The 20,152-nt window shown below is 42.4% G+C and overlaps 1 protein-coding gene across 3 annotated transcripts in view; it reads left to right on the top strand.

The window, feature by feature from the left end:
* The window catches only part of SDK1 (sidekick cell adhesion molecule 1), a 465,152-nt gene that overhangs the window by 278,820 nt on the left and 166,180 nt on the right, over positions 1–20,152 (top strand). For all 3 annotated transcript variants that reach the window (XM_068146644.1, XM_068146645.1, XM_068146643.1), the window contains exons 7-8: positions 10,482–10,593; positions 11,573–11,763. In XM_068146644.1, the coding sequence (XP_068002745.1) occupies positions 10,482–10,593; positions 11,573–11,763 (303 nt within the window). The remainder of the gene's footprint in view (positions 1–10,481; positions 10,594–11,572; positions 11,764–20,152) is intronic.

Genomic DNA, 20,152 nt, shown 5'->3' with positions numbered 1-20,152 from the left:
TGAGTTATTTTAAAATCCTTTTAAACACAAGCATGTTTTGGATGACACTGCTAAAATTCCTCAAGTTCTGGATGTTGGCTGCAGAGGCATTGCTTGCTCTGCCAGATGCCTGCAGTGGGCTGCTCTACCTGTTGTATCTCACATCACTTTGAAGATGACTCTGAGGCTAATAGATTCCACTGGTAGACCATGGATATTTCCCCCCCCCCCCCCTTTTAACTGCTGTTGAATAAGATTACACACTCTATCCACTTATATAGCTGATATTAAAGCTATCTGGTGAATTGAAAAGCCACCTGAGTGTTCTTTAGCAAGAATAGCTTGAGGCTATATATTTTTTTTTTTCATGATAAAAGCTCTAATGATGTGCTGGATGATAAGTTTCTAGGCAGAAAGGAACCCCTCACTGTGCATGGGGAAGGTCAGGTCAGTGACAGAGACTGAACTTCCAAATTGCTCTTTTTGCACAAGGAGTTGTGAGAAGGGATTTTTCAGTGTTGGAGCAGAAATCTGCTCTGCTTCTGAATTTAGCTGCTGAATTGTCACAGGGAGCTGTGTAACTAAGCAGTGACTTAATTTCCTTATGACACAGGACAATGCTAGGAATTTATTTCTGAGGTAGTCCTAAAATTATGATGTGGCTTTGTAGACCTCAGGGAGCCAAAAGAGGAGGAACAAGTCTTTGTGAAGGACTCACCCTAAATAGCAGTTTCTGGGTCACCTGCACTTAATGTCCTGTAGAAAAAGGGCAACATCAGGGAAAAAAACCAGGCAAATTTCCCACGTTTGTCCCAGTCTCTGGAGCAGAACTGATGAGAGACAAGCTGGAGAGACTGTCTCACAATGAGCCATCCCACTGGTGGTTCCTCTCCATGGGCACTGCAGTGTTGTACCAGCAGTGTGTAGCTGTGCTTTACGGAAATGCATTTTCTCTTTGAAAATCAACTGTGTTCAGGTCTCTGTGTCTCATTAGAGCCAGGAAGAAACCCTAAAAACTCTCTAGAAAGTTTCAGAAGCTTCTCAACCTGTGTTGTAGGCTATTTTATCTAATAAAATAGATAAAGCTCCTCTTTCCTGTAGTATCTGCACAGAAAAGGGTATAAGTCATCTTGTGGATAGAGTTGAGTTCTCCATTAATCTTTCCCTAGGGATAAAACTAGCAGCTCTTGCAGGCTGTGTGAAAGGCCTGAAAGAAGGGGGGAGGGAGGGGAAAAGCTGTTAGAAAAAAATGGCTGTTATTTATTTAAACATGTGGAAACATTTAGAGTGTGATGCTGGCCTTTTTTTTCCCTCTTTTTTTCTTTTTAACCCCTGCCCTTATTCTTTTTTTTTTTTGTATATATTTCAGTGGATCCTTTCAAACTTGTCAGGCAAGACAGGTTTGGCTTGTTTAGCTAAGTAAAATTAAGACTGTGAAGGAGTATGATTGTTTCCTATAAATACTTTAGGACATAAACATCACAGAGGGAGAAAACAACTATTAAAGCTAAAGGACAGCTTTGGCAGAAGAACAAATGGGGTACACTGGCCATGAATATGTTTAAGGTGGAAATTAGAAGGGTTGGGGTTTTTTTTAACATGTTGAGTAACAGAGCTCTAGGAAACTTTCCACCACCTTCATGATAAAGAACTTGTTCCTAACATCCAGCCTAAAGCTGCTCTTCTCCAATGTCAAACCACTGCCCCTCATCCTGTCATTTTGGAAACAGTCCCTTTCCAGCCTTCCTGCAGGCATCCTTCAGGTAGTGAAAGGCCACTATTAGGTCTCCCCAGAGCCTTCTCTTCTCCAGGATGAACAGCCCCAGCTCCCTCAGCCTGTCCTCGTAACAGATGTTCCAACCCTCTGATCATCTTTGTGGCCCTCCTCTGGACCTACTCCATCAGGTCCATGTCCTTCCTGTGTTGAGAGCTCCAGATCTGGACATGGTACTCCAGGTGAGGTCTTACCACAGCAAAGTGGCCAAATCACCACTCAGCCTATGATGCCACTGGCCTTCTGGGCTGCAAATGCATGCTGCTGGCTCATGTCCAGCTTCTCATCTACCAGCAACCTCAAGTCCATTTCTGCAGGGCTACTCCCAAAGTCATCACCCCCCCAGCCTGTATATCTAGGATTGCCCTGACCTAGGTGCAGGACCCTGCCCTTTGCCATATTAAACCTCATGAGATTCTCCTCAACCCACCTCTCCAGTCCATGTTCCTCTGGATGGCAACCCATCCTTCAGACTTATCAACCATATTACTAAGCATGGTATCATCTGCAAATTTGCTGAAGGTGCACCTGATCTTGCTGTCGATATCATTGATGAAGATACTGAGCAGCACTGGTCCCAGTACAGACTCTTGAGGTACACCACTTGCCACTCATCCCCATCTGGACATTGAGCCATTGGCCATTACCCTTTGGATGCAATCATTCAAACAATTCCCTGTTTTTCTTGCTTTCTCTTTATTTTTCCCTCTCCCTTTCCTCTCCAACACAAATTGTGTTTGGTGTGATGTGCATGAAGCTTAGTCACACTGACAAGACTGTGTTGAGTCAATAAATCTAAGAGACCTGGATCATTCTCTTGTTTTCCTTGTATTGTGTTTTGTAAACATTATCTGGTGTTTTATTCATATGTCATCATGTCTGATTCCTGAATCAAGGTGAGGACTGTATCTGCAAGTTCACTTGCTGTCACTGAATCAGACAGCTAAGCCATTTCCCCTGCAATTTTGATCCTCAAAGCTAAGGTTTTTATGTTGCTGCTTATTTCCTTCTTTGAGTTTAGGGTCTGGTTTCTCAAAGGTTCAAGGTCAGAAATCATGTTGATACATACATGGGTGAGGAGTCTGAAGATATCCTCACATACTGAAAAGTCACCATTCTTCACACACCCAACTCTGGGCCATTAGACCACTAATTATGTTATAAATACTCAGTTACATACTTTTCACTCAGAGAAACTCCATCTGGAGTTTTAATATCTTTCATCAAACTACACAGAAGTGACCAAGAATCCTCACAGGAAAGTCTCTTGTTGTTTTCCTTTGTGTTAGAATGTGAGCAGAGACCTGCTCAGTGCAGAGCAGCATCCAGTGAGATCACAAATTTCCCTTTTCTTGGAAATAAGTATAGTCCTTTCTAGAACAAAAGGGGGGAAATGAAACAGAAACTTTTATTATCTTGATGCTTTTTCCTCTATAACCTGTCAATAAGCACTCCAATAAATTGCAAGCAAATAGACAAGCTGTGTTTTAGGACAGAGTTTTATGATTGAGAAATAATTTCTATTTTTTTCCTCATTATTTGCATAATGCTTCTGTCCTGTGCCTGCAGGTGGTTGTCAGTTTGCTGGTCTGATGATCAGGCTCCAATTCCTGTTGTGCATCTTTTACTTCAAAGGGAAGGGAAATTAATCTGTGATTGATCAGAATCCAATTCCTTTCCTGTATAGAATAGGATAGAATATAAACCAGGTTGGAAAAGACCTTTGAGATCATCAAGTCCAACCCATCATCCAACACCATCTAATCAACTAAACCATGGCACTAAGCATCCCATCCAGGCTCTTCCTAAACACCTGCAGGGATGGTGACTCCAGCACCTCCCTGGGCAGCACATTCCAATGGCCAATTACTCTTTCTGTGAAGAACTTTCTCCTCACCTCAATCCTGGCACAGCTTGAGACTGTGCCTCTTGTTCTGTTGCTGCTTGCCTGGGAGAAGAGACCATCACCCACCTGGCTACAATCTCCCTTCAGGTAGTTGTAGACAGCAATAAGGTTTCCCCTGAGCCTCTTCTTCTCCAGGCTAAGCAACTCCAACTCCCTCAGCCTCTCCTCATAGGGCTATGATCCAGAGCCCTCCCCAGTTTTTTTCCCTTCTCTGGACATGTTCCAGCAAGTCAACATCTTTCCTGAACTGAGGTGAACTGAACTGAACACATTACTCAAGATACGGGCTAACCAGTGCTGAGTACAGGGGCAGAATGATTTCCTTGCTCTTTTACTGGGAAGGGGAAAGGCCATTAATCCATTATGGACTGATAATCCAAAGCATCTGCAGACTACACCTTGAAAAGGTGAAATATATTCCATTAGATAGTTTGTATTTGTAAGCCCTGTTCTTTTATTTCCCTCGAGCAATCCTGAGCTGCTGTGTGATTGTCATTTCTCCTCTTTCCTCATATTGCACGTTACACAGGCAGAGATTGCACATTGCTGATGCCATAATGTTGAACTATTTATATGTAATATTTCTGCTGTTTGTATTGGATTCTTATCTCCCAGCCTACTTATTTTCTTTTTTTTTTTTTTCCCCTTTTTTTCTAATATAGATATTCATAATTTGGTAAGGTGAAGCTTTCCACATAGCCTGCATAATAATTGCAAAGGCATTTCTGCATCCTGGACAAGTCTGAAAGTCTGTAGAAAGTTTCTGGTGAAGCTGTTCTAATCTGTTACTCCCAGGACAACTTATAAATGGTTTCCAAAGTCTGTTAAAGCATTCCATTAGCTGGAGGGCAGTGTACTGGTGATCTTTTCTGTGAAGTGTTTCTCTCCTATAGACAAATTTCATGATGTGAAGAAGTAAATCCATTTTTGTGTACTTATTGCTGTGGGATTCCTTCATGGGGGGGAAAAAGAGTGTTGAGAAGTAATTGCAATAGTAACCAACACTGAGAGTAGGAGTGACAAGCAGTCAACAGAATAGAATAAACCAGGTTGGAAGAGACCTTCGAGATCATAGTGTCCAACCCATCATCCAACGCTATCTAATCAACTAAACCATGGCACCAAGCACCCCATCAAGTCTCTTCCTAAACACCTTCAGTGATGGTGACTCCACCACCTTGCTGGGCAGCCCATTCCAATGGCAAATCACTCCCTATATGAAGAATTTCTTCCTAACATCCAGCCTAAACCTCCCCTGGTGCAGCTTGAGGCTGTGTCCTCTTGTTCTGGTGCTGCTTGCCTGGCACAAGAGCACACTCTCCTTAGTGCAATGTTGCCATATTCTTGTATTCCAGAATCTGGAGGAGCTTAGTTTAGAGGAACAGAAAACCCCCAGATCTCCTTTTCCATTTTCTCTTTCTCTCTCTCTTTTTTTTTCCTTTTTTTCCCCTTCTTTTTCATCTTAATTTTTCTCTATTTTGTTTCCTTTTTTCCTCCTTTATTTGAAATCTCTAATATGGAATAGTTAATATTGATGACAATTTATCTTAGCATTTTGAGTGGTAAATCGAAAGCAGTTCCTCAGCTTCTTTATGACCAGCCTAGAATGGCAACCATTGCAACAGCTCCAAGATAGGCACCCTCCCCTCATGAGTCAGAGCCTTTGGTACTGTGATAGCCAAGCCTCAAAAGTTGTTTGGGGCTGATCCTGAAGGCACTTCAGTTACTGGGCCCTAGTAGATATTGGTAATGATTAAGACAGAGTGCTCCTTTTGGGGAAAAGACCCTGAATTAGGACTCTTGCTTCTTTCATAGTTTCATTCAGGGTTGGAAGGGACCAGACGGATCATCCAGTTCCAACTCCCCTGCCATGGGCAGGGACACCCCACACTAGATCAGGCTGGACACAGCCTCATCCAGCCTGCTCTTAAACACCTCCAGGGTATGGGGCCTCAACCACCTCCCTTGACAACCCATTCCAGGGTTTCACCACTCTCATGGTGAAGAACCTCCTCCTCACATCTAGCCTGAATCTCCCCACCTCCAGCTTCATTCCATTCCCCCTAGTCCTGTCACTACCTGAGATCCTGAGAAGTCCTTCCCCAGCCTTCCTGTAGGCCCCCTTCAGATACTGGAAGGTCACAATGAGGTCACCTCGGAGCCTTCTCTTCTGCAGACTGAACAGCCCCAACTCCTTCAGTCTGTCCTCACAGGAGAGGTGCTCCAGCCCTCTGATCATCCTTGTGGCCCTTCTCTGGACACGGTCCAGCACCTCCACATCCCTCTTGTAATAGGGGCTCCAGAACTGGACACAGTACTCCAGGTGGGGTCTCACCAGGGCTGAGTAGAGGGGGAGGCATTCCTTCTGTCCAGTTCTCAGTTAAGGAGTAGCATCAGGCTAAAAGCACACCTCTGACACTTTCTTCAGCACTGTTCAGACTTGTCTCTGTTGCTTCCTGCAAATTCCCTGCAGAAAAAAGATAGACTATTGGTGTGAAGGATTCCCCCCTAATAGCTAACCCACCACTCTGTGTCTGTGCTGTTGTATGCATTTGTATTGCTCTCCCATTTCAGTGTCTGTAATAAATATTTCCTTCAAGCAAAACTGAAGCTTAATCATTAAAATAAAGGATACATGGGAGCAGTTCTTAAATAATGTGAAACATCTGACCAGGGGATGGCAGGGAGGGTTAATGGCCAGAGGTGAATGCAGAGAAGCTGCTTGAGGGAGAGGTGATGAAAAGCCAGAAGGAAACAGCAGAGACCTAGAAAACTAGGATGAAATGAACTGAAAAAAAAAGGAACAGTGAAAAAGATGAAAAAATTCAATTGTTTTCTACAGAGGATTTTCAAAGGAAATGGCTGTTTACTAACAATGACACTCTGCATTGTATTTTAGTGTAGCACCAGTCAAGTGAAATCATGTCAGTGTAGTGCATTAGGAGGTAGGAGAAGGATGGAGTGGCTTTATTGACAGGTAGGATAAGAAACTTGGAAAGTCTGGGTAGTTTTTCATTATCTGATTGTTTGAAATAACTCTCTACCTTCCACAGCCTGACTGAAGTCTGATTTGTTGTGTCACATCATCAAAACAAAATCACAGTGTTCCTCTTTATCTAGGTTAGGAGACTACTCTGATATTCCAACCTGTGGATGGCTTAGAGAAGGGTGAAGTTCCAAAAAGGTGGGAGGAACACACAGCTCCCACACTACAACCCTAGTGAGATTTTTATTCTAAAGTAAAACTTAATTTCTTATTTGATGTTTTGAGCAGGCACAAAACAAAAAGCTATACATTACCCCCTGCAAAAGGAGCCATGGGCATATCCCTGCTAAGTTTTGTTTGGCAGGGTTGGGACCAGAGTGAATTGTGGCAAGTGGTATCCTTGAGCTGCAAAGATAAAAATGTCTCTGAATATGAAATAGGAATATTTATGCTCTCTGTGTGCTGTTTAGGTAATGCTTTGAAAGGCTGGAGGTTTTTTTCTAGGTATGCTTGTGACATCTGCAGCTGACCTTTGTAGAATAGAACAGAATGAACCAGGTTGGAAAAGACCTTTAAGATTGTCATGTCCAACCTGTCATCCAACACCATCTAACCAACTAAACCATGGCACCAAGTGCCCCATCCAGTCTCTTCCTAAATACCTCCACCACCTCCCTGGGCAGCACATTTCAATGGCCAATCTCTCTTTCTGGGAAGAATTTCTTCCTAACATCCATCCTATACCTGCCCTGGTGCAGCTTGAGACTGTGTCCTCTTGTTCTGGTGCTGGTTGCCTAGGAGAAGAGACCAACCCCCACCTGGCTACAACCTCCCTTCAGGTAGTTGTAGAGAGCAATAAGGTCTCCCCTGAGCCTCCTCTTCTCCAGGCTAAGCAACCCCAGCTCCCTCAGCCTCTCCTCATAGGGCTTGTGCTCTAAACCCCTCACCAGCTTTGTGGCCCTTAAATATATAGATATATTACTTGAGTTATATTACTTAAAATCATAGACGTGGTCTGGTTGGAGAAGACCTCTGAGCTGGAATCCAACCATCGACCTAACACCACCATGGTGTTAACCATTCTCTGTATCACATCAGTATTACTTCATTTGCTTAAAATCTTTATCAACACCTTGCTCTGCTGTTTCAGCGTGTCTGATTAATAGAGTTGTTCCAGAGATGCTACAAAACGAAAAGCAGCATGTACTTTGTTTAGGTTCTTGGTAAGGTCAGTGAGAAAGTCCAAGAAGTCATTTGTTTCCCTGGTTGTCTGCAGAGTCACACACACTTTTCTTTCCCCTGTTTATCTTCTGTCTGCACCAAGAGCTGTTTGCATTTGGTGAACTCTTTGAACTCACAACAATGGCAGCTCCTCTTCATCAGCTGGTTTGAGTCAGGTTAAGTTATTCTTCAGGGATGCTGATAAATCAAACAAGAGCTTTTCCTCTTCTCCAGATACAGATAAGGAATGATTACTTATTGCCAAAATAGTAACTTGTTTGTTGATCTTTTTAGCATTTACTGTTGCAAACCTCAACTTGTGCAGAATAATCACGCTGAGGTTATTTCTTCTCATCAGCAACAAGCTACTAATCTGATCCCCACTTGTTTTCTGTATTTCTTCCAATTGCTGTCTGTAAAATTGCTGCCATGAATACCTAGCAGATCACCATGGAAATCTTGTGTAGAAAATAGATTTTTTCTACCTGAGAGCATCACATTTCTAGGAATATTGTCGAGTGGAGGTAAAATGTACTAAAGTCATGGGGTTTTGAGATCCCATGTGAGCTGCTTACAGATACTCTGTCAGGTCAACAGAGCATATTTATGGAAATAAATAACTATGTGCTCACGCCTTCCTCAGGTACTTGGGTGCTTGAATTTGTTCAGATGTGTGGGTGGTATTCTTAAAACTGTACTACATGCTTTCATCTCCCAGAGTGCAAGATTTGCTATCCATTGCAAAAAATAAAACATCAAAAGGTAAAAATTATGTCATTCATTAATTCAGAAATCTGCTAACCTTGTGAACATTCTAAGCTCCATTACCAAAACATTCATCTATCCAAGCGAAATCAAATGTCAAACGGCTTTTGACATGCCTGACATGAGAAAAGCAAGGAATTTTCTACCCACTTAGTAGTCTTTAGGGAATTATCTTATAAGAGAATGTCAATTGGCTGGAAAGTAGCCCTGAGGAGAGAGACTTGGGGGTGCTGGTGGACAAAAAGCTCAACATGAGCTCTCAATGTGCACTTGCAGCCTGCAAAGCCAATCAGATCCTGGGCTGCATCAGAAGTATGGCTAACAGGTCGAGGGAGGTGATCCTCCCCCTTTACTCAGCCCTGGTGAGACCCCACCTGGAGTACTGTGTCCAGTTCTGGAGCCCCTATTACAAGAGGGATGTGGAGGTGCTGGAGCGTGTCCAGAGAAGGGCCACAAGGATGATCAGAGGGCTGGAGCACCTCTCCTATGAGGACAGACTGAAGGAGTTGGGGCTGTTCAGTCTGCAGAAGAGAAGGCTCCGAGGTGACCTAATTGTGGCCTTCCAGTATCTGAAGGGGGCCTACAGGAAGGCTGGGGAAGGACTTCTCAGGATCTCAGGTAGTGACAGGACTAGGGGGAATGGAATGAAGCTGGAGGTGGGGAGATTCAGGCTGGAGGTGAGGAGGAAATTCTTCACCATGAGAGTGGTGAAGCCCTGGAATGGGTTGTCCAGGGAGGTGGTTGGGGCGCTGTCCCTGGAGGTGTTTAAGAGCAGGCTGGATGAGGCTCTGTCCAGCCTGATCTAGTGTGGGGTGTCCCTGCCCATGGCAGGGGGGTTGGAACTAGATGATCCGTGTGGTCCCTTCCAACCCTGAATGAAACTATGAAACTATGAAACAAGGTTCATGCCTTCCATTTGCCAGCTTCCCATTCTGCTTAAAGGGCATGAGTAAGCTTCCTGTGCAGAAAACACTTGATGAACTGGTTTGCTCTTCCATCAGTTTAGTTTTATTTTCATTACTTTTCCCTATAATTTGTTTATTGGATTCTGTATCTTTAGAAAATGTTATTACTCTGTTATTCAAGCTAAAAAAAAAAAAAGGCTAATTTTTCTTTCCCAAATGAGTTGCTTGAAGCAAAGTACCTATGAATACATGGGTATTTTAATTCACTTACTAAATGTATACAGAGAAAATTTACAAGCAGCCTTTTTACCATTTTTTTTTAAGTGTCTGCTGACTGTTGCATAAGCTAAATTATTTACAGTATGATGCCTCACAAAAGAGTAGCAGATTTGGGTTATTTACTTGCCTGATAAGAAGGAGGGATTGAAGTTGCTGTGATATGCTGCTTTGTTAATTTTATATTTGTTCCCCAGTGTGTAAAATCTTTTTAAAGAACTAACATGAGTATTGGCAGACTCTTTTGAAATGGTATGGAAGTGGTAAGATTAAACAAAACATGAAAAGGTCTTAAAAAATATAAGTCAGCAAGTGTTTGATAAAAATAAAAGTGCTCAACAATAGAAAACCTTTAGGATGCTTAATTTATTTGCTCTCTCTTTGAGAGCGGCCCCTGCACTCCACCTGGGAGTACTTCTCCTGTGCTCTGTGTTCTGAATGATACCACGCTGGGTGTATTGAAACAGCGTGTTTGTACAGCATAATGAAAGCCACTGCCAATGGTCTTGCTGAAGATCCCCCCTTAATGAGGAGATTAAAATCTGTGGTGAGGTTGAAGAGTGAAGCTTGCAGCTGTGTTGCTTGACAAGCTCCTTTACCCGGAGCGTGTCAGTCCTCGCTGTTCACAGATGTAACGAGTCCTCACGAGGTTTCTTTCTACCCATGCAGGTGCCGTGGACCCGTCTGACACCGTGGCTCCCGTCATTGTCATCCCTCCACAGAATGCCAGTGTTGTAGCTGGGAGCAGTGAAGTCATGCTGGAGTGTGTGGCCAATGCAAGGTAGTGCAAAAGCTGCAGCTGGGTTGCAAGGACCTGATTTTAATGCGCTGTCCTTTACTGGGAAGGACATAGGAAGTTATTTTCTTCTTCTCCTCCTTTTTTTTTTTTATTAATTTAATGATTGAAGAATGCTTGCTCTTCAGAGTAACCTTATGAATCTTGTTTGTCCAACATTACTGAATTAAGCATATTGATTTTTCTGGCCAAGTAAGGATACAGGCAGAGTTACTTCCCCACGTGTTTCTCGCGGGGTAAGGAAGAGAAGTGTCGTGTTGTTCAATCAGCAGACAGTATCTTAAGGGAAAAAGTTATGTGAAGGGTTAACAATATTTCAGCTGCATTGCCTATTGGCATGAAAGGTGATATTGTTGAAGTCTGTGCTTCCCAGTAAATAAATTAGTGAAGATCTCCCATGAAGTAATTTATTACAGACGCTCTCATTTTACAGTGATTATTGCTCAACTGTTCATAATGCACTATAATATAGAGTTCACAGCATTCCCTCTGCCTTTCCATCTAGTTGGCCTTGAATAGCATTGGATTCCAGCAAGAGTGAATAGTTGAGATCGTTGGATGAGAAGACGACCAACTGATTCACTTTCCCCTCTGAGGGCAGAGATATTCTTGCTATGATTAATATTGTTTTGGTAATTGAGTTGTAATGCAAGCACTTGCCATGCAGCTGATTCCCATAGCAGTATTTACTCTTTTTGCTTAGAGAAATCAAATTATTAGCACTTCAGTTCTATTGCTGTATCAATTAGATGTACTCCCATAATGCCACTTGAGTAGTCTGTAGTCTTGATGTGTAGAAGTTATGTATGCATTTACTTCCTAGTAGTGAAAATCTGAGACAGAAGATGACGTAGAGAGGTTTTATGTTCTGTAGATGACATTATTCTGTAATGCATATGTTTTATTGTTGTGGTTCTTTTGGTGTTTTGGTCTTTGTTGTTGTTTGTGCTGTTTTTATTTGTAGACCTCTTGAGAGGCTAAGCATGACCTGGAAAAGGAATGGAGTTAAAATAACCAGTGGCATTAGCAGTTTTGGGAGACGACTCACCATCACCAACCCAACCTCTGCTGATGTGGGGATGTACCTCTGTGAAGCCAAGCTGAGAAACAGCACAGAGGAACCTGCAAGAGCAAAAGCCTTCCTTTCCATAATGGGTAATTCTCAAGGGAATGTGTTATTTTAGTAAAATAGACTCTGGACAGTATAATAGGAAATCAATTTGATATCTTAATATTTAATTTACCTTACATTTGAACCTTTCTTCGGAGAACAGAACAAAGGAGGTGAAGGAGGGTTAGCTTCCAAATTAATTCAGCTGTTCTTCCCCATGAATATAGATTCATCAAATAGATATTATTATTATTTTTAAACACTGATATGATTCTGAATCCCCCATGAAACTATATATTTAATTAGAAGTTTGGGAAATGCAGCAGTAAAATCCTTACTGAGCAGCTTCCACATCTTGGCTTTTAGATGCATTAAATTCTGATTAACTCCCGGGCTGCTTACATCTAGTTTTAATATGTCAAGTGCCTGTGTTTCTGAAAGAAGCCTTTCAGGAGCACTTCTGAGCGTTGTCTGCTGCAAGTGTCAGTTGTGTGGGGGCAAGGACATTCCTGAGCATGCATGCAGGCAGATATCATTGCTGAGGTGAAAAAAAGTGGAGAAGGAAATGCCATTAAAATGAGTACTACGTGCGAGACCTTTACTCAAAGGGAAACTTTGGATTGAATATTTCAAAAGGGCTATCAGTACCCTTTTGCTGCCTGTTTCCACCATCACCTCTGTGTTGCAGTTCTGCTGTAGCAAGGAGGTTGTCACTTCTGAGAGGTAGTTACCATGCACGTCGTACTCTGGTGTAATAACACAAATTAGCACACTGCACAGAGCGTAGAGCTTTTTGTGACTCTTAGAATAAAAGAGGCATTTCAGAACAAAGACATTTAGCTGTTTTAAACCAGAACTGGTCGTGTAAAGCGTAGCTTTACTGTAGTAGTCCCAGTAATTACTGTGCAAGTGTTCTGGAGAGGTTATTGCCCTGGCCATGGTAGAGCCCTCAGCATTGATCAGAATTCACGCACATGCATTTCTGTAGCGCAGTGCAGAGGGAACTCAGTGTGCAATTCTCTACGCTCTCTTAGTCCTCTGAAAACACAATTTTAGAGACTGCTCTATGGTTTGTATTCTACTAAAGCAATTTATAGTAGTTCATGCTAAATGAGAAAACAGCTCTTCTCTACAAAGCTCTGCTCCAGGTTCATTTGTGTCACTGTGTCTCTATTAGATTTATTATCTACGGGATGAAGTTTGGTCCCAGTCTTTCTGTTTCTTAGAATTATTACTTCTCAGCTTCCCTTCCCTTGAAGGAACAGAGATGGATTTCATTCAGTTATAGTTAGTGTTTAAACTCTTTCTTATTCATAAGATTTTATTGTAACTAGTTTCACTTTGCTGCTATGCTGTCAGATCCAGTCTGATGCAAGACTTAGAGCAGCCTCTCGGTTCATGCAAAAGATTCTTAAATGGAGTTGCAGTAAAACTGAGAAACAATCATTGGGGAATCATATTAAACCAGAGGTGATGCCTTCCTCTAGTAGCTTATCTGCTCTTATTTTTAAATGTTTTATTTATTTCTTATCCAGTTTTAGGAGGCTGTCAGGCTATGAAGTTATGAAAAGGCCTGTAGATAAGAACAAGCAGATGAAAGAAAGCAGAAACAAATTGGTTACCAATTACTTTTATTTCCTTCTGATGGAACAAGACACTTCAGTTGCAGGTGTTTACTCAATGTGTCAGCAAAGCCTGATAGATTTCTTTATTTATGAGTTTCTTGAGCTGTAGGATGGAGCTCTAATTCTAAACAGGAAACCAAATCAAAGGATTAGTAGTTAATGCATAACTTATATTCTGCCTTTGAATTCTTGGATGGATCTGGCCCTTGTTTAATTAGTCAAGGGACAGGTTCTGGAGGGAAGTGCAGACAAAATTCAAACCTCAGGATTTTTGTGGTCTATTCCTCATAGTCTATTAAAGTAGTACTTGCAGAGAATGAAGTATTCTGTGATTCTAAGTATGCTTGTCCATTTGCATGCATAAGATATTTGTAGTGTGTACATGTTGATAGTGATGTGGTGATGAGCTGTGCTCCTTGGGAGGCTAACACAGTTTGGACTTAATAAGGGTCTTGACTAACAGAAAAAGGAAATTGTGTTACTAGAAGTGGTTTGTTTTCACAGTGGTCTGAATAAATCAAATGCAAACCTGCAGTAGTATGGTAATGAGAGATTTTGTGGATTAATAGAGAAAAAGATTTTGCCAGCAACAGGTAGAATTGGAGTAGTGATAGAAAGATACATCAAAGATCAAAAACACTGAGTTAATGAGAGCTTTTCTATGAATACATCAGTCCTTGCTTGTCCCACCTAAGGAAAGTGGCACAATTCAAGTGTGGGCTTAGATGGTGACAAGAACTTTGATAGAAGCAAGAAGAAAATCCCAGAGTCCTGGGCTGCACTGCAATTTTCTCATGAACCTGGCAAGGAGCTTTCTGATATTGTCATATTGTTTCAACAAAGACAAACTGAGGTGGTTCCAAACCTTGGGTTTATTAGCTGCAGTTGTTATACATTTTTAAAGGGTATCACGCTCCTCAGTTGGCAGAGTAACAGTTTGGGAAAGATTTCTTGCAGATTAAATAAGAGCACATTTGTTTTGTCATTAACTGTTTGAAGATTAAGTAATTTAAGCAGTCTTCTCATGAACAAACCAATTTGAAAACTGAGCTAACCTTAAATTCTTTGCTCTATTTCTGCAAGTTCTGTTAGCAACAAATTGCAGTAGTCACTTTTAAGTGATTGCTCTAGAAGAAATTATTAATTTTAGAGGCTTGAGGAATGAAACCCTTCCACCACATGAAATCCTTCCAGCTCTTTAAATTAGATGCAGAAAGTAAAATCTGGAGAAAATGAGGGGGAAAGCAATTAGGGAGAGTGGCCTGGCCTGGTATGATGAGATGGTTTACAGAACTGAGTATTGAAGCTCTCTCTCTTGGCCTGTCCCAAGGAATAGGGTGCAACAAAGCAGAATGACAGTAGAGGGCTTCCCTTCTTTTTAGAGCAGTTCCCCCGCTCCCCCCTGCAAAGAACTGCATTAATAGACACATTGTTCTCATCTTGGTGCTTCCTAGAGACAATTTTTGCATCTTAGTGGGAGAGATGTTCTTTCTGAAAACAAGGAAGAGGTAGGTCTGTGTGTTTCCTAAGGGCCACCCTGGTTTTCATCAGGTACAAAGGATACAGCATCATGTGTTTCAGGAACACACCAGGAAAATTATAACAGTAGTATTAAAGGCCTACCTGGCTAGGCTCTGAGATGAGCTGGAGGAGCGTTCCTCCTGCACTGTACCTCTCCTGGAGCTTTGAGATACAAAAGAGCCTCTGTTGTTTTTCTCTCTAGCTAGCCACCTCAATACCTTGTGCTCAGATCTCTGGAAATAGCTCACACAGCTCTAGTTTAGACACTTTGCGACACTAAAATGACGTCTTGAAGGCAAAGGAAGGAGTTTTTGGGTAATGATTGTGGTCATGTACCGTGCATAAAGAAAAGACTGTGATGACTGTGCTCGTGTGCTGTGCATGAGAAAATAAGAATGTTCAGGAAACCTATAACAAAATGCCTTTGGACTTGCCTAAACTTTAGTTTGGGCTCAAGGCAGAGAAACATTGACAAGTTTTGATTTGGCAAGCCTCTGAGGTTCTTGAGATGGATTCAGTCATGTCACCTTGTCCCCAGAAGCACACAAAACCTGTGGCACGGTGAAGTTCTGTCTCTGACATTCAGGAGAAGCTCCCTTTCAGTTCTGCAAGCAGGAGATCTGTTCCCTGTGTCATTACAAGGTTTTAGAACACACAGACTGCAGCTCACAGTAGGGGTAGTAGCAAGAAACTAAGAGTATCTTTTCATCTCTTTCTGTTTTAACCTGATATTCATGCAAAGAAAACTCCTGCTTCAAGGAGCCAGTTATACCTGCATATATAATGTGGCTTCCCTCCCAGCATGGACAGTTTGATCTTCTGTCTGGAGTTGTGGACTTTGTAGCTACAAAGGGCTCTCAAGTTTCCAGTCCCCCTTTCTTTACAGGATATTCACCAAATAAATTAGTTTATGGTAATGCTAGAGAAAGGTTTCCATGTTTAAGGCTCAATTTTCCTCTTAAATATGCAGCCCTGAATTTCTCAGTGATGCAGGAATTTTAGCTTTGGAGGAGCCCCTGGGGCTTTCTCTGTTCTTTCTGACTTTCATGTATGTGTCTGGGATTAGGTCACATATCTCCAATGCAGCTTGAAGGGTACGTAATGGATGCTGACTGCTATCTTTTGAATGTTAAAATCAGTCACCATGTAACTCTGCATGGGGGGAGTTAGAACAGTATCAAATTGTGCAGGCTCCCAAGGGCTTTGCAGGGAGGCTATCTTTGCAATGGTGTCTGTAGTGCAAGAAAAAAAACCCAAGCCTGAAACCCTCAACAACTATTAAAAGCATGCATTTATATTCAAATATTCTTTTTCCCCTCTGCTTGTTTGAGACCTTTTAGTTAAGATCAGTCAACCACCACTACAGTATCTGAACAATACAGTACCTGTTTCGTTCAGTCAGGGACAAGAGGTGACCCATCTTGTTGTGCAGCTGCCTTAACCCACTGGAATGGATCTTTTCCTCTTCTAACTGCTGTGGTTCTATCACTAAACAAAAAAAAAAGTATCCAAATGTTTGAGCTGATACCAGCAGACCACTGTCATATCTAGAAATTACTGTGTCTGGCTCGTTAGATAGTGTGGAAGACACTGTCATTTCACCACATGATTATTGGCTACAACAGTAAATGTTCAGATTCCAACAGTGTGATTCAAACCAAGCATTATAAATATGCAGTAGAGTGATACACAGAGACAGCCAGAATGTCCCTTCAGAGTGCCATCTGACCCCTATAACCGTTGCTGCATTTTTATGGCCTCTTTCTGATGGTTATTCACTCAGTGGAGTTTAGCACCCAAACTGGGACGCACTGAATTCACACTGAGCCTACGGGCTCTCTGGCATGCACCTGATGTGCAGGAGAGACATCTGACTGATCTGAAAAGTGGGGAGCCTAGATCTGAGTTTTCTAACATCTATACCTAGAGCTATTTCTTCTACAGCCTGACTTCTTTTGATGCCATAGAGCCTCACTGTGACAGACCTTTTTGAGCATCCGTGTTGCTAAAGACATCAATGTTGCACAGAACTCGCTGCTTCTTGGCCCTCAAAGCCCCAAGAGTATACCTACACCAATCTGCAGTGTTGCTCTCATATTTTAAATCACCAAGACTAATTTTCTGGTTTATTGGACTTGGGAAGTCACAGTACTGTTGTGCATTTGGTATTCGTAATCTTCCACAATTCCCTTATGAATTAGTCTTGTCTTCACACCCAGGCTTATCTCTAACTCCAAGCAGCAGAAGCAGGCAGTTAACAATCAGCAAATTGTACCATAGCTTCTGGAAGATTTTCTGTATCTGTGCTTATCATGCAAGAATAAGACCTCACCTCTCCACAGGCATTTATTTCCTCAGCCTTTTGACCTCTCTGTGTCAACTGTAGCATTTGGCAGGGCTTCCAGCTGCTGGAATGTGTGAGAATTGAGTTCAGCAGGCTTTAGTGTAAGGGAAAAAGGTGAGTCTGGACTTGATGAAGACTGGAAATCATGTCTGCTGGCACACTTACACCCTGAAAGCCCTCTGGGAGTTGCCTGTGGCCTTTAGATTACATCTTTCTGCTGCTCCTGCTCTTTTCCTTGCCTGTTTCTGTTTCGCCCTCCCTGCTTCTTTCAAAAAAAGAAAAGGCTGATGTGAATGTACCTTTTATAACATCACATCCCATTTGCTAAGTGACAGTTGTCACTGACTTCAAGATCCTTGTCAGGTAATTCCTTGCCTGATACCTGCTCACCTAAGCATCTCTTAACGTAGTAAGTTTCTTCGAGGGTGGCCTAATGGTCTGTATGGGGTTTAAAGAAAGAAGCACAGACTGTAGGATAGGATCTGGGGAGAGGCACTTGGGAAGAAGATAGTGTAAATATGCCAAGTATAACTGGAGAAACTGTGTGTAATGAACAGTGGTCATGGAACCCCCAGCATCATTGAGGTTATGCTAAGTGTTTTGCAGCTGGACTGCAAGTCCATGTTGAAGACAAATCTGCAAATTTATCACTCGTGTACAAATTTGTTGCTGATCTAGGAGAAAGTTTGAGAGCTGGCAGCCGAAGGTTGCCAACTTGAGAAATCAGCCTGTTAAGGTCAGAGCGGCCCTATAGAAGGGAGAGTGGAAGATGTGCAGTCACATTCCCTAAACACAGGAAACCACACTTGCACCTCACTCACTGAAGAGGTATCTATAGAAGCAGCTCAGAATTAGAAGTGAAAGTCTGGGCACGGAGCTGTGTGTCTGGAAACTGTCTTGTTCCTGCCTTGCTTTGGCCACCTTTCCCCTTTTCCTTCCCCTCGCAATCAAATCGTCATAGGACAAAAGATTAATAGTTTATTTTGAGAGATGAGTAGAAGGACAAGTACACTTCTGTGTGTCCACAGACAGAGGCACAGGTAAGTAAGGACACTATGCTAAAAGTTTGGAAATAAAAGATAAAATTCTGGACAGTAGAATAGAATTAAATTAACCAGGTTGGAAAAGACCTCAAAGATCGAGTCCAACCTATCATCCAACACTACCTAATCAGCTAAACCATGGCACTAAGAGCCCCATCCAGTCTCTTCCTAAACACATCCAGGGATGGTGGCTCCACCACCTCCCTGGGCAGCACATTCCAATGGCCAATCTCTCTTTCTGGGAAGAATTTCTTCCTAACATCCAGCCTAATCCTCCCCTGGTGCAGCTTGAGGCTGTGTCCTCTTGTTCTGGTGCTGGTTGCCTGGGAGAAGAAACCAACCCAAGCCTCTTCTCATAGGGCTTGTGCTCTAAACCCCTCCCCACTTTCTTTGCTGTTCTCTGGACTCTTTGCATCAACTCAACATCTTTGTAGTAGTGTGGATGGAGAGCATCAGGCAAGGCTTGAAGGACAGCGTGAAAAGAAAGAGTTTACTCAGAGCTAAAGCATGGACTTAGATGAATTGCAGAGGACTCAGCAACTTAGTTGCTCAAACACGTCAGTGAATTTCAATTAAATGTTCAGCTTTTCAATTTGTGGGCTTAGATTAACGCATGAGATCATAGACAATAAATCACAACTTATTAATTGTGTTTATTAATAGCTTTATATTTAGGCGGTGAGGATCAATAATGTTAACACATGTATATTATTAGAATATAATAAATCAGGTGGCTTGGTTTATTGGTTTTGCTGGGTAAATGAGTGTTCCAGGCTGTGTTGCAACCTCACCTCCTCCTCCTCCTCCTCCACACAAGGTTTTGAAGAGCGATATTGATTGACTTTATTTGGAATGAATACAGAATTGTAATATCCATTGGTGCTCAAAGGAGACCCCAGTTCTGTACAGCCAAGCAAGTATTTTATTGTAGTTAGCAGGATGGAGGGCTTGGGAAAAGGCATTTTGCATTCTAAGCAGATGCATCCTGATGTGTGCCTGCTAGCGTGTTGTGCCATCTCTCTGAGGTGATAGCAACACTTGCTATATGCTACAGGTGCTAGCAGGGCAAATAAGATTTTGCAGGATAAGGCTGTGGCTGTGGCTCTGTTTATGAAACTACCAACGTCCCATTAATAATACAAACTGCACACTGGCTTCTCAGACAAGGTTGGGGGTGTGACTTGAGATGAGAGAAGTTTTGGGCTCTCCAGTTCAGGAGGGACAGGGATCTACTCAGAGAGTCCAATGGAGTGCTACAAGGATGATTAAGGAAGCGGAGCACTGCCTTTGAGGAGAGGCTGAGAGCCCTGGGGCTGTTTAGCCTGGAGAGGAGAAGACTGAGAGGGGATTTAATAAGTGTTTATAAATATCTGAGGGCTGGGGGTCAAGAGGGAAGGGACAGGCTCTGCTCAGTTGCACTCTGTGATAGGACAAAGGGCAATGGATATAAACTCCAGCCCAGGAGGTTCCACCTCAACATGAGGAGAAGCTTCTTTACTGTGAGGGTCACAGAGCACTGGAGCAGGCTCCCCAGAGGGATTGTGGAGTCTGCTTCTCTGGAGACTTTCAAGACCCATCTGATGCATTCCTGTGTGACCTGTGCTAGATTCTGTGGTCCTGCTCTGGCAGGGAATTTGAGCTGGATGTTCTCTGGAGACCCCTTCCAGTGCCTAACATCCTGTGATCCTGTCAGCCTTGGATCTTGTTATAGCTTCCTGTGTGGTTTTTATTTTTGTCAAATAAACTTGATTTCCTCAAAATGAAAACCCCCATAACATGTTTGCACAAGCTACTTCTGTTGTCCTTTTTTTGTGTGTTTTCCAAAACTTCCCAGTGAGTTTGCCTGTGCTGCAATAGAACTCTAGTCCTAATCAAATAAAATGCTTCTAAAAACAGTACT

The sequence above is a fragment of the Melanerpes formicivorus genome, unplaced genomic scaffold, assembly GCF_026170545.1.
Source record: "Melanerpes formicivorus ecotype bairdi unplaced genomic scaffold, bMelFor1.0.p_v2 SCAF_14, whole genome shotgun sequence".
In the NCBI taxonomy this organism is placed as follows: domain Eukaryota; kingdom Metazoa; phylum Chordata; class Aves; order Piciformes; family Picidae; genus Melanerpes; species Melanerpes formicivorus.
This window is presented reverse-complemented; position numbering and strand designations above follow the sequence as displayed.